Source organism: Ovis canadensis, chromosome 6, assembly GCF_042477335.2.
Source record: "Ovis canadensis isolate MfBH-ARS-UI-01 breed Bighorn chromosome 6, ARS-UI_OviCan_v2, whole genome shotgun sequence".
Classification (NCBI taxonomy): Eukaryota; Metazoa; Chordata; class Mammalia; order Artiodactyla; family Bovidae; genus Ovis; species Ovis canadensis.
Genome location: NC_091250.1, coordinates 134,128,262 through 134,141,325, shown reverse-complemented (window position 1 = coordinate 134,141,325; position 13,064 = coordinate 134,128,262). Strand labels below are relative to the sequence as shown.

Below are 13,064 nucleotides of genomic sequence, written 5' to 3'. Positions count from 1 at the left end.
GAGCAGGGCTCCCCAGAGGCCACTCAGAGGCTCTGCAACACTGCTGCCCAGGAGCCTGGGAATTTGGCCTGCAAATTTCCTCCTACGGTCAGGAGCCGTAGATTTTTGTATCAGTCAAAAATTCAGTTTTGTAGTCGAGGCTTGTGTGGCCAAGAGCAGCTCCTCTGCCTGAGGAAGGCGTGCGAGCCCTGGCGCCCTGGGGGAGCTCGCTCAGCAGCATTAAGGGAGCACGGCTGGTCTGCTGGCTGCGCCACGTGTCGCTGATTGGGCCATTCTTTAAACAAATTTTATGTTTAAAATAACTTACAACCAGCATTAGACAAAGTAACAACACAAAGATGTGTGTATTTAATTCTGGTATTTCACCATGATATAAACTCTTGGTTTGGCCTCCACCAGGCCAAGAGTTTATTATTATTCTGAAAAGTAGAATAAGACCCATATTTTAAGAACGCTCCAAGAACTGGCATTATTTTCCAAGGAGCATAAGAATCAATTCTAAACAACTAATGTAAATTTTCAAAAAGGAGAAAAAGTGTGAATGAGCTGGCTAACCTCCCAAGACTCCGGAGCCATCACAAGCAGTTAGCAGGAGGTGAGGTGGTGACTCTCCACTGCCTCCCTGAGTGCTGGTGTTCAGAACAATTTGAGTGAAGGGATACTGGAGATTTTATTTCTTTAGCAAAATTAAAAAAATAAAACCCTGGGATCCCATATCATTATATTGGCCTCTATAAAGCAGACTTAACCATATTCTGGAGTTAGAAACACATCTTTAAAAATCCCATCTAGCTTCTTGGTCACATGTACATTTGACAGGGGGAAGCCACTGTCTGTACCCACAGATGCCCTCTGCTGCCCCATCCCATTCTGCCTTCTGTCCCATCCCAAGGAAAGTCTGCAACTTGAGCGAGGTCATTTTGCCTGCATGTTTGAAAGACAAATCGTGTAAGACACCACCTCGCTCAAGAGTCTTCTCCAACACCACCTCGGGAAACAGGAAGGGTACAGGAAGTTCTGACATCAGATGTCCGCGCTGCTCGAGTTTGCTCCGTTCCAGTGGTCCCTGCCCAGCAGCCTTCCGCAAGAGCTCACCGTGTGCCCACTCACTGGGCGCACCCTGGCTTGGCTGCCTCCTTATGTGGTTCTGGGAAGTCAGCCTTGCAGCTGCCCCTGAGGTCTGTGCTCCATGAGCGGTGAGCAGCCCTGCCTTATTGATTTGATCTCAGTAGATGGGGTAAAGCTTTCCAAAAGTCTCTTTTGCTGCCACTTATCACTTTTTCTGCTTAGGTTGATGGCCAGTGGGCTGGTGGTGTGGGGGCAGGGGGCGGGTGTCAGGTGATAAGGACCATCAGAGGAATTAGTTGGGCTGGGCCCTCAGCCTGGCTGAATCTCAAGGCCTAGTATGGACCACTATCTGAAGAGGTCTGGGTATGAGGACCTGGGAGATTGGCCTGGGATGATTCTTTTTTCTCGGATGGCATCAACATAACAAGGAGAAGACACTGCCCAGGGCCCCCTTTGATCAGAATCCCCAAGTTTCTAAGTAACTGTCCAAGCATCAGCATAACAGCTTTGCCACCTCCACTGAATGGTGGCCGGTCTCCAGTTCTGCGTGGATAGCGGGCCTTTCCTCTCTAGCAGCCTCTGCTGCAGCTGGGTAGCCCTGCTGGTCATGATTAGATGCTGGACTAGGTCACCTGGGGTACAGAGGAACTCTGGCTTTGGGCAGGGCAGCTGGTCTCATCCCAGAGCCCACAGCTGGAAACCATATCTCCAACACCAAGTCTGGCTGCTTTTCCACAATTAGAAGTGGACCCCTATACACTCTAGAGAGATGACACACGATTTCCTTAGCTTTCCTCACTTCAAGTGTCCTGTACTGTGCTCACCCTAGCAGAGCGCAGGGTGAATCCTCAACGCCTTTTGCAGGAGGGTCACGCCATTTGGGCCAAAGTGGGACTCTGCCTACAGCACGTTCAAAATTAGCAGCACACCTGCCTGGCACCACAATTCCAGCACATGGTAGTTGGATCACCTTTCCCCAAGATCCAGAGCCTACCTGGATCCCAGTCAGAACCACAGGACTGGGCGGAAACACATTTCACCATCGTTCGGAACACGTTTCACGTTGTGTTTAAATAGGCACACACATGTGTACCCTAATGATCTTAAAGTATGACCTTCACAGCAATTAAGGCTATTTAAGGGGTATATTTCAAATGAAATGCTATGATATCCAAAATTACCAGATTACTGAATTAACCAACAGGATAATAATCTTTGCCAGAAAAACTATGACTGTGATTTCCAAAATAGGATTGGATTGTTCATATGTATTAACCAAAATAAGCTCAGTTTTGCCGTAAAAACCCAATCTCCAGTTTCCAGAAAAAGAAATGTATGGGACCTGATATACAGACAGAAATTTAGCCTCAGAAAGAGGTTGGATTTAGCCAACCAGCTAGCATAATACAGCTGTTCAAACTCACATCTGTCAGACCAAATTCGATCATTTTCCCCCAAAATCGATGTTTGCCGACATTCCCTAACCCCAATTTGATGAATATCTCCAATAACACAGCAATTAATTTAATAAAGGAACTCACCAATTTTAAATTGCAATAAATTTACCAAACATCTTCACTGTTTATGGAGAGCTTTACAGTAAGAAAGTTATCAACAAAAGCAGGCACATCCGTGTACAACGTGTTGCTGCGGGCGCTTCTTCACGTCTTCCATTCCGACAGCACCAGCCGCTCCGTCTTCCTGTCCTCTCAGTCAGCGGTCTTCCCGCTCGCTGGGTGAGCTCCCCCCGGGCCTGGGCCTCGGGGGCGCCCAGGGAACGGACTTGCCAAAGAGAAGTGCGGCGGGGGCGAGCCTACCCCGAAACATTTATTGTAAACTTTAAAATGGAGTCCGGATACGAGCAGACACAGAAAAGAAGAGAAACCTCCCAAACACAGAAATAATAGTACTGGAGGACCAGTCTCGCGGCGGGGAGCCCCCCCAGAAGCGCCGGGCCAGACCGCCCTGAAGCCGCGGCGCCACGGAGAGGCTTGGCTTTGCGCCCCGCCAGCCCCCACCTCCCTCGCCGCCGCGGCAAGGCAGGCAGACGGGCACGGCCGTCCGCACAGGCCCAGGGGCTCAGCAGGCCCGACCCGGCTCCCAGGGGCGCGCCGCCTCGCAGGACGGGCGGCAGCAGTAGGGGTAGGAGGCGTTGAGGTCGGGGTCCGAGGGCGCGTACCCCGGCAGCTCCACAGACGGGTGCCCCCCGCAGCACACCTCCACGCCCGCCTCGTCAAACGCGTGGAAGACGCCCACGTTGATGTAGGAGACCGCGTGGTGCGTCGCGAAGCCCGCGCAGTCCCCCGGGGCGGCGAAGTCTGACTCCTCCGGAGACAGGATGGAAGCCTCGCTGGGCCGCGGCTGCAGCCTCCGCCCCCGCCGGCCCCGCCGGCCCCGCCGCGCCCGGGAGGCGGGCGGCTGCGCGCGGAGCCCCGGGCCGCCGCGGGGCCGCGCCAGGGCCCGGCCTCCCTTCCGCCGGCCGCGCCGGCCGCGCCGAGCCTGCGACGACTTGTAGTTCTTGACCAGCAGGAGGCTGAGCAGGCCCAGGAGGCACTCGAGCGAGTTGAAGACGGTGGAGAGCACCAGGCCGCGCTGGTAGTCCTTCAGCTGGCGGCACTTGGCGGAGGTGGCGCTGTCCAGGGTGCCGCGGGCGCGCGGCGCGCCGGGGGCCGGGCCGGGGCCGGCGGCCGCAGGGCCCGGGGCCGGGCCGGGGGCCGCGGCCGGCGCGCGCGGCGGCAGGCAGTAGTGGGAATACTTGCGCTCCACCAGGGACACGGTGTCGCCGTCGATCACTGCGCCCGCGAAGGCGCTGAGGACCCCGAGCATGAAGACGAGGACGCCGAGCAGGAGCAGGTTCTGGCTGCTCACCGGCCCCGAGGGCCCGGCGGCGCCCCCCGGGTCGCCCGGCGCGGCCTCCGCAGCTGCCGCGGAGCCGGCGGCGACCCCTAGCCCCGGGCCCGGGCCCGGCCCCGCGAGGGGCGCGTCCCGGGGCCCGCAGCAGAGCAGGGCGGCGCCGAGCAGCGAGAGGCCGGCGGCCAGCAGCAGCCCCGAATAGAAGGCGCCGGCGGCCGCCCCCAGCCGGAAAGGCTCCCCGCGCAGCTCCGAGCCCAGCGAGAAGCACTTGAGGCCGACGGCGGCGGCGCTGAGCGCGCAGGCGAGCAGGAGGCAGGAGGAGAGCGCGGCGCAGGCCCCGCGGACGCTCCACTTCATCCTCCGCGCCCGAGCCGGCCCGCACCCCGCGCGCCCGCCGCCGCCCGCCGCCGCCCCCGCCGCCTGCGCCTCCTCCCGGCGCCGCGCGGCCGGACCGCCGGCCTCCTCCTCATCCTCCCGCGTCCTCCCGGGCCCGCGCCGCCGCCGCCGCCGCCGCCGCAGTCGGAGCCCGCATCCTCCGCCTCCTGCCGCCGCCGCCGCGGCCCCGCGCAGGGAACCGATGCGGCGCGGAGGACCGCAGGGCGCGCGCGCCCCCTCCCCAGCCCGCGGCGCCCCTCCCAGGACGCTCAGCTCCCCCCACCGCCCGCGGCCCGGCGCGCCCGGCCCAGGCACCGCCCTCCCCCGCCCCCCGCCCCGCGTCACCCCTAGGACACCCCTCGGCCACCCCCGCCAGGAGAAGCCCCCCGCGCCGCGTCTCTCCGCCTTCCTCCCCCGAGTGGCGCCCCGGCCTCTGCGGGCACGCCGCTCCCCACCCCTGGGCGCCCGCCCCTGACGCCCCCAGGCCCCACCCCCAGCGCCTCCCGCCTCCCGGGCCCCCGCGCGCGCTCCGCAGGCCGCGGGGCTGGGGTCTCACTCCTCGCCCCCCGCCGGTCAGAGATCAGGAAGCCCGAGGAAGTTGGCTTGGAGTGCGGGAACAGAGGGCCCTCGCGCTGAGGGCTACCGGGAAAGCCTGAGGGTGGGCGGGGAGGGGCGAGTCCGGGGCGAAGGGAAGAAGGAAGACCCCGCGGCAGGGGTTTCCGTGCGGGGGCGGCGGGAGGGAGGGAAGGGAGGAGAGGAGCCCGGGCGGCGATGAGCCGACTACTCGCGGGAGGAGGGCGGGAGTCCGGCTGCGGGGCGGAGGGGAGGGCTCGGAGGAGGCGCTCGGGTGCCGGGACCCTCGGGCGCCGCCGGGGAGTGCGGGCCCCAGTGCGGGGGGCGGGGGGGGCGCGCGGCCCCGGGGAGCCCTGGAGGAGTCTCGTCCGAGCCCTTCTCACGGATCCTGCGGGACTTCCCCGCAGATGCGGGTGCGAGTGAGTTAATTCATCGGAAGGCGGCTCGCGGCCTGAGAGCGACGCGGGAGACTGGGGGTGCGGCGCGGGGGAGGGTAAATCGCCTCCTTCCGACCGACGCGGCGCTCTCGGTGGCAGAGGAAGGCCTGGGGCCGGGCAGAGCATGGAGATGGTCTTGCCCGGGCCTCTCGGGCACCCAGCCTGCTGAAACGAGGCCTGGGAGCGCGTCTCCGGCAAGCCCTCTGAGGTCCCACCGAGCCGAGCGCCCTCGGTTCTTTCCACACCGGCTCTGCCGCTTTTGCAGCGAGGCCTGGGACCGATGACTCACCCTGCCGGCTAATTACAGCGTTAAATAACTTCGCGCTGGATCCCGGGGAAGCGCGCGGCGCGGCAGCTAGGGAACGCGATGCGGGAGGAGGGGCCGGGGGAGATGCAGGGGTGCTTTGAGAACGCACACCCGTTCCTGCCGCCCGCTCGGCAAGTTCTGGCCCGTGCAGGCTCCCCCAGAGCTCACAGCGTCGGGCCCTTTCCTGCACAGTGTCCAGCGGTGCGCGGTGAGCAGGGGCACCAGCCCCCAGAGGGCCCTCGCGTCTGGAGGAAGCCTCACCCACATTCGCCAGGCAGCCCGCGCAAGGGGACCCTCGCCCACGTTTCACGGAAACCATCTGCCCAGTGAATATATGTGAAGGCCTTTCGTGCGTCTCTCTGGACATTTGCGTGGGACGGACGTGAACGGCGGTGGCTGTGCGGAGAAGGAGCAGGTTTCGCTGTATTTTTAGCAGGGAGTGCAGATTTTAGAGCATCAGCTGAACCTCCTCGTTCAGTCCTCTCCTCATGCATGACGACTTGCCAGAAAAGTAGGGATAGTGAGCCTCCTTTCACATTTATGGGGTATAGGTTTTAAAGGACAGTGTGTAAATCAGCTTGTATAATAATCATGGCACCCACGCGTGTGAGCGGAGTTGCCATGAGCTGACTTCCAATGATTATTTCTGTTTCCAGGGAGACGAGGTTTGCAGCCACCTCCGTGGAGGAAGGAGCAGCTTCTCCATTCCTTACACTGATGAGGCTTTGCGGGAGGAAGTGAGCTGCCTTGGCTGGTCCTGAGCCCCGCCAGGATGGAGGCCTGGGTTGGCCTGGGCAAGCTGCAGGCGGCCGTGCAGCAGCCTCTCAAGTCCGAGGATCCAGGCAGGCTCGTGGCTTAGGATTCCTCCAGGATCTGGCCTCCTCTCTTCTCCAGAGCCTGTGTCTGCCAGCCCTTCGCTCGACCCCTGGCCACTGCTCTATCCCTTAAATGAGTGGTGCCTCTTACCAAAGCAAGCCCTCAGCATATGCTGTTCCCGTTTCTGCTTTATGTTCCCCGGGCCACATCCTCAGCCGGCTTCTGCTGTCCCCTTTCTTAGACCTTAGCTTCAGCTCCCTTAATTGCCCTAACTTCTACTGGGTGCCCACCCTTCTTTGAACAGTGGAAAGAGTGCCCCCAAAGACTTTCCTGTTTAGTCCTGGCAACGAGCCCTGAGGCAGGTGGGCCTGCCATCCTCACAGAGGTTTTCCACCCCAAACCCAGACTCTGCCCACCTCCCTGGCCCCCACCTCCCTGCACCCCCTCCTCCCTCCACCCCTCCTCCTTGCACCCCTGCCTCCCTGCCCCTCAGCCCCTGGACAAAGTTCCCCCATAACAGGCAGGATCTCCCAGTGGTCTAAATGTCTGTCTTCCCAACCATATTGGGGGCTCAGTGCAAGCAGGGTCCATGTCCAGCTTGACCCCACCCCCTCCCCATCAGGACTCCCCATCAGGCCCGTCCTGGCCATGTGGAATGGACAGGTGAGCAGATGGATGAGTGAGTGGACTGCCGCCGACCTGGGGGTGCTCTGTCCTGTGACACCATCTAATGTCAGTCCAGTTTTGCTCACAAGGAGAACAGGGCCAGGTGACACAGACAGGTCCGCAGGACGGCGAGGACCCACCTCCCTGCTGCAGTGAGGGGGGGCACTCTGGCCAGGAGCTAGAAGCAGAACTGTGGAGCCCTGCAGGCAGAATGACCAGCAGGCGTCCTGCCGTGACGGGCCTTGAGCTGCGCGAGTTCGGACTTCATCCCGAGGGTGAGGAGACCTTAGAAGGCCCGGCTCTGTGGGGTGTTCTAGACACACTGCGTGAGAAGACTGGGCTGAGGGCTGGAAGCATGTAGGGGTCGGGGCCGGTGGAGGGTCCTGCCCCATCACCGAGCTTGTGGAACACACTCTCAGGCTCCCGCCCCACCACCTGGCAGATGGCCTGCCGGCCATCTCTTTTTTGGCTGCTCTGCTGGAACGCAGACAATGGTCAGCTCTCTTGATGAGTGTGTCTGTCTCCCCTCTGTGTCTGCAGGAGGAAGGGACAGCAGCCTGCAGTCCCTGCCACACACGGCTCCCAGGGACCCTGTAGCCGCGCCACGCTCACCTCCGCAACCCATGCGTAGTTCAAAAGTTAACTCCACTGCTTTCTTCTAATGGCTGTGCTGGGTCTTTGTTGCTGCTCGTGGGCTTTCTGCAGTTGTGGCAAGTGGGGCCTGCTCTCCAGGCATAGTGTTTGGGGCTCACTGCCGTGGTTTTGGAGTGCAGAGCATGGGCCCTAGGGCTCCCGGGCTTCAGCAGTTGCGGCTCAGGCCTGGTAGTTGCGGCTCGCGGGCTGTGTTGTCCCGAGGTGTGTAGGACCTTCTCAGACCAGGACTCGAGCCCATGTCCCCTGCACTGTCCCCTGCACTGTCCCCTGCACTGTCCCCTGCACTGGCAGGTGCATGCTTTACCGCTGAGCCACCGGAGAGGCCCTGCCCTGCTTTCTGGCAGAGTCCTTTCCCCCCGCCCCCAACAGGCTCACCTGTGAAGCTTGTGCCCCACCACAGCCCCTGGCACAGCGGGGTCCAGGGGGTGACTTGAGGGCCGGGGTGAACTCTGAGGCAGGGAGCTCATGCCAGAAAGAAGCAGTGCCCTCATGAGAAATGACTCTACGTGGGGAGGGGTGGGTGGCAAGGACTGATTTTGAGAATCACAAACCCTACCACATACCAAGCGGCTTCACAGGGACCCTTGTGGTGCCTCTGTGTGGGCACATCACGGCCACACTCTAAACACAGGGCCAGAGAGGACAGTGTTTTCAAAGCGCCACGTTTTTATAGCAGTAAGCGCGTGTCACGTGAAGAGGGTTTGTTGTATTAACGTTAAATTTCATTTTAATATTTGCATATTTACTAGCATTTAAAATTCAGCTTCCTGCAGTGTTTACTTCAGTTAATTTGGCTGAATTCTGATTATTTTTTCTAATTTGTCTTTCACCTTACCTTCCAATATTTCACCCTTTGCCTTTTTAACTGGCTAAGAGCTCAGATTTCTCTTTCATTATTAATTCTAAGCCCCTTTTTTAGGGACGATCAGCATGGATCTTCCTGCAGAAGTGCAGCCACCTCTGCACAGGTGAGGGCTCACCTGAGGAACGCAGTCTCACAGACTCAGAGCCTGTGAACTCTTGGAGACACAGAAGGTACCGTATTATTTTATAAGTTTTCGTCTTACAAGATGTGGTGGAGCCACAGGAAACCCGTAAAGCACGCGCATAGCAGCTTAATGACATAGATGGGCGTCTGTGTCCTCGCAGCCAAATCAGGAAGCAGGACACTGCAGACTCAAGCACGCCGCCCACCTCGCCCTCCGCCAGCGGCCCTGCTGACCTCAGCGAACGGCCTCCTGTGTCTGTTTGTACTTCAGTCACCTACGCACACGTCCCTGAACGTTTTGGTTTGGCTTTGCCCGTGTTTTATTTTTATACACGTGGAGTCATGACGCTGGTCGTCGCACGTCTCGCTTCTTTCGGCCGACTTGGTGCCTGTTGTTGCGTCTGCTCTTCATCCCTGTCACAGCTGGTACTAAGCCACTGTGTGAAGGTGCCACAGCTGATCCGCATTACTGATGATGAGCATTTGATTGTTTCTAGTTTGGGATATGATGAATAAAGCTGTTGTGAACTTTCTTATGCTTGTGCACTGATGCACTTAAGGGTGGATTTTATTTGCTCATGAGTAATGTAATATATACAGTGGTCATGTATGGATGTGAGAGTTGGACTGTGAAGAGGGCTGAGCACGAAGAATTGATGCATTTGAGCTGTGGTGTTGGAGAAGACTCTTGAGAGTCCCTTGGACTGCAAGGAGATCCAACCAGTCCATTCTGAAGGAGATCAGCCCTGGGATTTCTTTGGAAGGAATGATGCTGAAGCTGAAACTCCAATACTTTGGCCACCTCATGCGAAGAGTTGACTCATTGGAAAAGACTCTGATGCTGGGAGGGACTAGGGGCAGGAGGAGAAGGGGACGACCGAGGGTGAGATGGCTGGATGGCATCATGGACTCGATGGACGTGAGTCTGAGTGAACTCCGGGAGTTGGTGATGGACAGGGAGGCCTCGCGTGCTGCGGTTCATGGGGTCGCAAAGAGTAGGACGCGACTGAGCGACTGAACTGAATATAATATATATGCTCAGCTTTTTATGCCCATTTTTATTGAGATACAACTTATGTGCAATAACAATCACTGATTTTAAGTGTTTGACCCAATGACTTTAGACAACTGTACACATTGGAATGAGTCTCCACCACAGCACGACACAGGAATAGTCCAGACTCCCCCAGAGCCCCCTTTTCAGCAATGCTCTGCCCCACTCAGGGCCTTACAGAGCCGCTCCTCTGCTCTCTCTTGCTATAGTTTTGGTATAAAATTTCAGATCCTTGCAGTCATAAAGTATATTGTCTTTCATGTGTGGCTTCTTTCATTTGACAATGCTTAGTTTTTTTGTCGAGAATCCCACCAGAATTCGCTTATCATCCGTACAGCGGTGACCTCAGCCTGTCCGGGGGGGCGTTATTATGAATTAGCGTTCATGCACAAGTCTTTTGTGAAGGTGTGTTCTAACTTTTCTTGGAGTGGAGTCACTAGGTTTCGTCTTAAGTTTATACTGACTTTATAAGAAGCTGACCAGTTGTTTCCCACAGTGGCTGTGCCACCCTGCATTCCCCTGCGCCGTGTACGAACGCTCCCCACACGCCATCCCTTCACCAGACCTTGGTGTTACCAGCAGTCTTCTTAGTCATGCTGACCACGTGGCTTCGATTGGAATCGTACTGAACCCGTAGATTAATCTGAGCGTGACTGACATGTCAGCAGCATTGCATCTTCGGCTCCATGAGCACAGCTCATCTCTGCGTTTACTTAGATCTTCGTCAATTTCTCAACATTTGATAGTTTTCGGTATAAAGGGTGGCACATGTTTTGTTAAATTTACCTTTAAGTATTTTATATATTTAATCCTTCTTTAATTATTACTTTAAATAACCTTTTGTTGTCCAATTGTTTGTTACAAGGATATGGAGAGATATTTGACTTTTAAGCTGCCTTTTAAACCTGCAACCTTGCTAAATTGACCTATACTAGCAGCTATTTTATAGGTTTCTTAACGTTTTGAATATAAGCAATCATATCACAGGTAAGTAGAAACAGTTAATGCTTCCTTCCCCACCTGCATGCCTTTTCTCTCCATTTCTTACTTTACTGCATGGGCTAGACCCTGTGTGCTATGCGCAGTAGCCGACAGAAGCTATCGGAGTAAAAAGCCCTTGCCTCATCCCTGGTTTTTTTAGCTGCCCCGTGGCATGTGGGACCTTAGTTCTCTGACCAGTGGAAGCTTAGGGCCCTAATCCCTAGACAGCCAGGGAAGTCCCTATTGTTCCTGATTTCAGTGGGAAATCAGTTTTTATCTTTCATCCTTAAGAATGAGGTATGCTCTAGCTTCTGAGGAGAAAATTTTCACTGGGCTGAAATCTATTTCTAGCTTTCTGAGAATTTTTTTTTTAAATCATGAACAAGTGCCATGTTTTCTCACTTTTTGTTGCTGCTGCTGTGTTTGCTGAGATTATTACATGGTTTTCCCTCTTCAGTCTGTGAGTGTGGTAAATTACATTCGTTGTATTCCTGAGCTAAATTCCACTTGGTTTTTCTCACACAAGTAGCATCTGGTACCTATTATCAGGAATACAAAGACTTCTGCTCACTACACCTTGGTTTAGGCATCACCAGGGAAAACACGAAGTACTCAAGCGCTGGGTGGGACAGCCTCACTCACGCGGGGGCGTGGCGGCGCAAGACGGCCGCTGCACCGGTGCTGGAGCCCCGAGGCCGGCGGGCCCTTCCCAGCGGTTGCGATGAGGCCCGGAGCGCCGCACTCCACGGGCGCTGCAGCAGCAGGACCCTGCCCCCGCAGCGTGGAAAAGATGCGGGGCTGGGCAGGGGCCCATGGCACACACTGTTAGGCCAAAAAAAGGAACATACTGTGGGCCTGAAAGAGGGGAAAATATTCAAGCGATGAGCAAAGTGCAGTCTGAAACTCTTTCCTTCTTGGTGAGGAGATGCTCCTGAGGCCCACTCTTGTGCCGCCAAGGCAGAGGTTAAAAGACTGCCTTTCTCAGCGGTCGTAAAGGTTCCTTCCTTTTCGTACTGGACCCACGTGATTTGCTATTATTTTGCTGAAGACTGGTGGCTGGGCTAATAAGGGATATTATTTTTAGCTTCCTTGTAATATTTTGTCCTGTCTAGTGTCAGAGCAATGCTAACTTCACTAAATGAGCTGGGAAGTACTCCTTACCTTCTCTGTTCTGAAAAATCTGTGCAGAACTGGTATTCTTGCTTCCTTCAGTGTTTGGTAGAATTCACTTGTGAAGCCATATGGTGTTAAAGTTTTCTTTCTGGGATGATTTTAACTGTAAGTTGAATTTTTAAAAGTGGTTGTAGGGCTATTAAGGTTATATAATTTTCTTGAATAAGCATTAGTAATTTGTGTCTTTCATCTACTACAATAAAATTTTCAGATTTGTTGGCATAAAGTTGTCCACAACATTCCCTTAAAAGTTGTGATTTTTATTGTATATAAAATATATCTCAATAAAGCTGAAAGAGGAAAAGGCTTAATTTTTTTTTTATGTCTGTAGGATCTACGGTGAACTTTGCTCTCATTCCTAATATTGATAATCTGCTTTTTTTTTTCTGGGCAGTTATCAAACTGTAGTCGATCTCTTATTACAGATAATTAAATCTCCCCACAAGGTCTTAAACAGCATCAAACACCATTTCATGTCTCCTAACACAGAGCAGACCAGGCATTCACTACTGGAACTAGGTAAGAAGTGTTCAGCTTCAAGCTTCTGATCGCGTCTCACGGTGACCACAGCCTGGCTCATTTTCTCGTGTTTTCCGGCTGCGCATCTCACACTTTTTTTCCGACTGCGCATCTCACACTTCTTGTCCTCTGAGTGGAGACAAAAGGTTCTAGTTCACGTTCTAAGTGCAGGAAGTTGAGAGAGACAAACTCCAGTGAAAACACATCAATCTCAATTCAACTCAGTTTAAAAAAAAAAAAAGCAAACTTAAATTATTTGTTTTGAGGAAACAAAGGGAAAGGAAGGCATGGGGTTAAGAGCCAAAACTGTGACAAAGACCAGGTGCTATCCATGGCATGTCGTAGTTCTGGAAGCTATCTGTTGTACTATATTTTAAAATAAAGTGGCTTTTGTGGATTTTTTCCTCTTTTGGTATTATAAACATATGCTGTCTAATAGTACCCAAATCTAACACCTTCTTTTTTTGCAAACAAAACGGAAAGCCTTTAAGGCAAATGAACTTCTAAGGAAAAAAGAAAGTCATTTGTTATAAAACTGTGAGGATACCCAAGCAAGATCCCACTTAAGATCCGTCAGCATGAACTTGAGAGCTTTTTTCC

General features: G+C 55.1%; 1 protein-coding gene and 1 long non-coding RNA gene across 2 annotated transcripts; one reads left to right on the top strand and one right to left on the bottom strand.

Annotated features, from left to right (window-relative positions):
* Positions 1 to 2,194: 2,194 nt before the first annotated feature.
* TMEM271 (transmembrane protein 271) lies at positions 2,195 to 4,307 on the bottom strand. The gene has a single exon (XM_069595064.1). The coding sequence runs from the start codon at positions 4,276 to 4,278 to the stop codon at positions 3,148 to 3,150; it is 1,131 nt and encodes a 376-aa protein (XP_069451165.1). The 5' UTR covers positions 4,279 to 4,307; the 3' UTR covers positions 2,195 to 3,147.
* Positions 4,308 to 6,326: 2,019 nt separating this feature from the next.
* On the top strand, positions 6,327 to 9,269 carry LOC138442246 (uncharacterized). Its single transcript, XR_011257595.1, has 3 exons — positions 6,327 to 7,370; positions 8,669 to 8,784; positions 8,899 to 9,269. It is a non-coding gene; the product is annotated as an uncharacterized lncRNA (long non-coding RNA).
* The last annotated feature ends 3,795 nt before the right edge of the window (positions 9,270 to 13,064 follow it).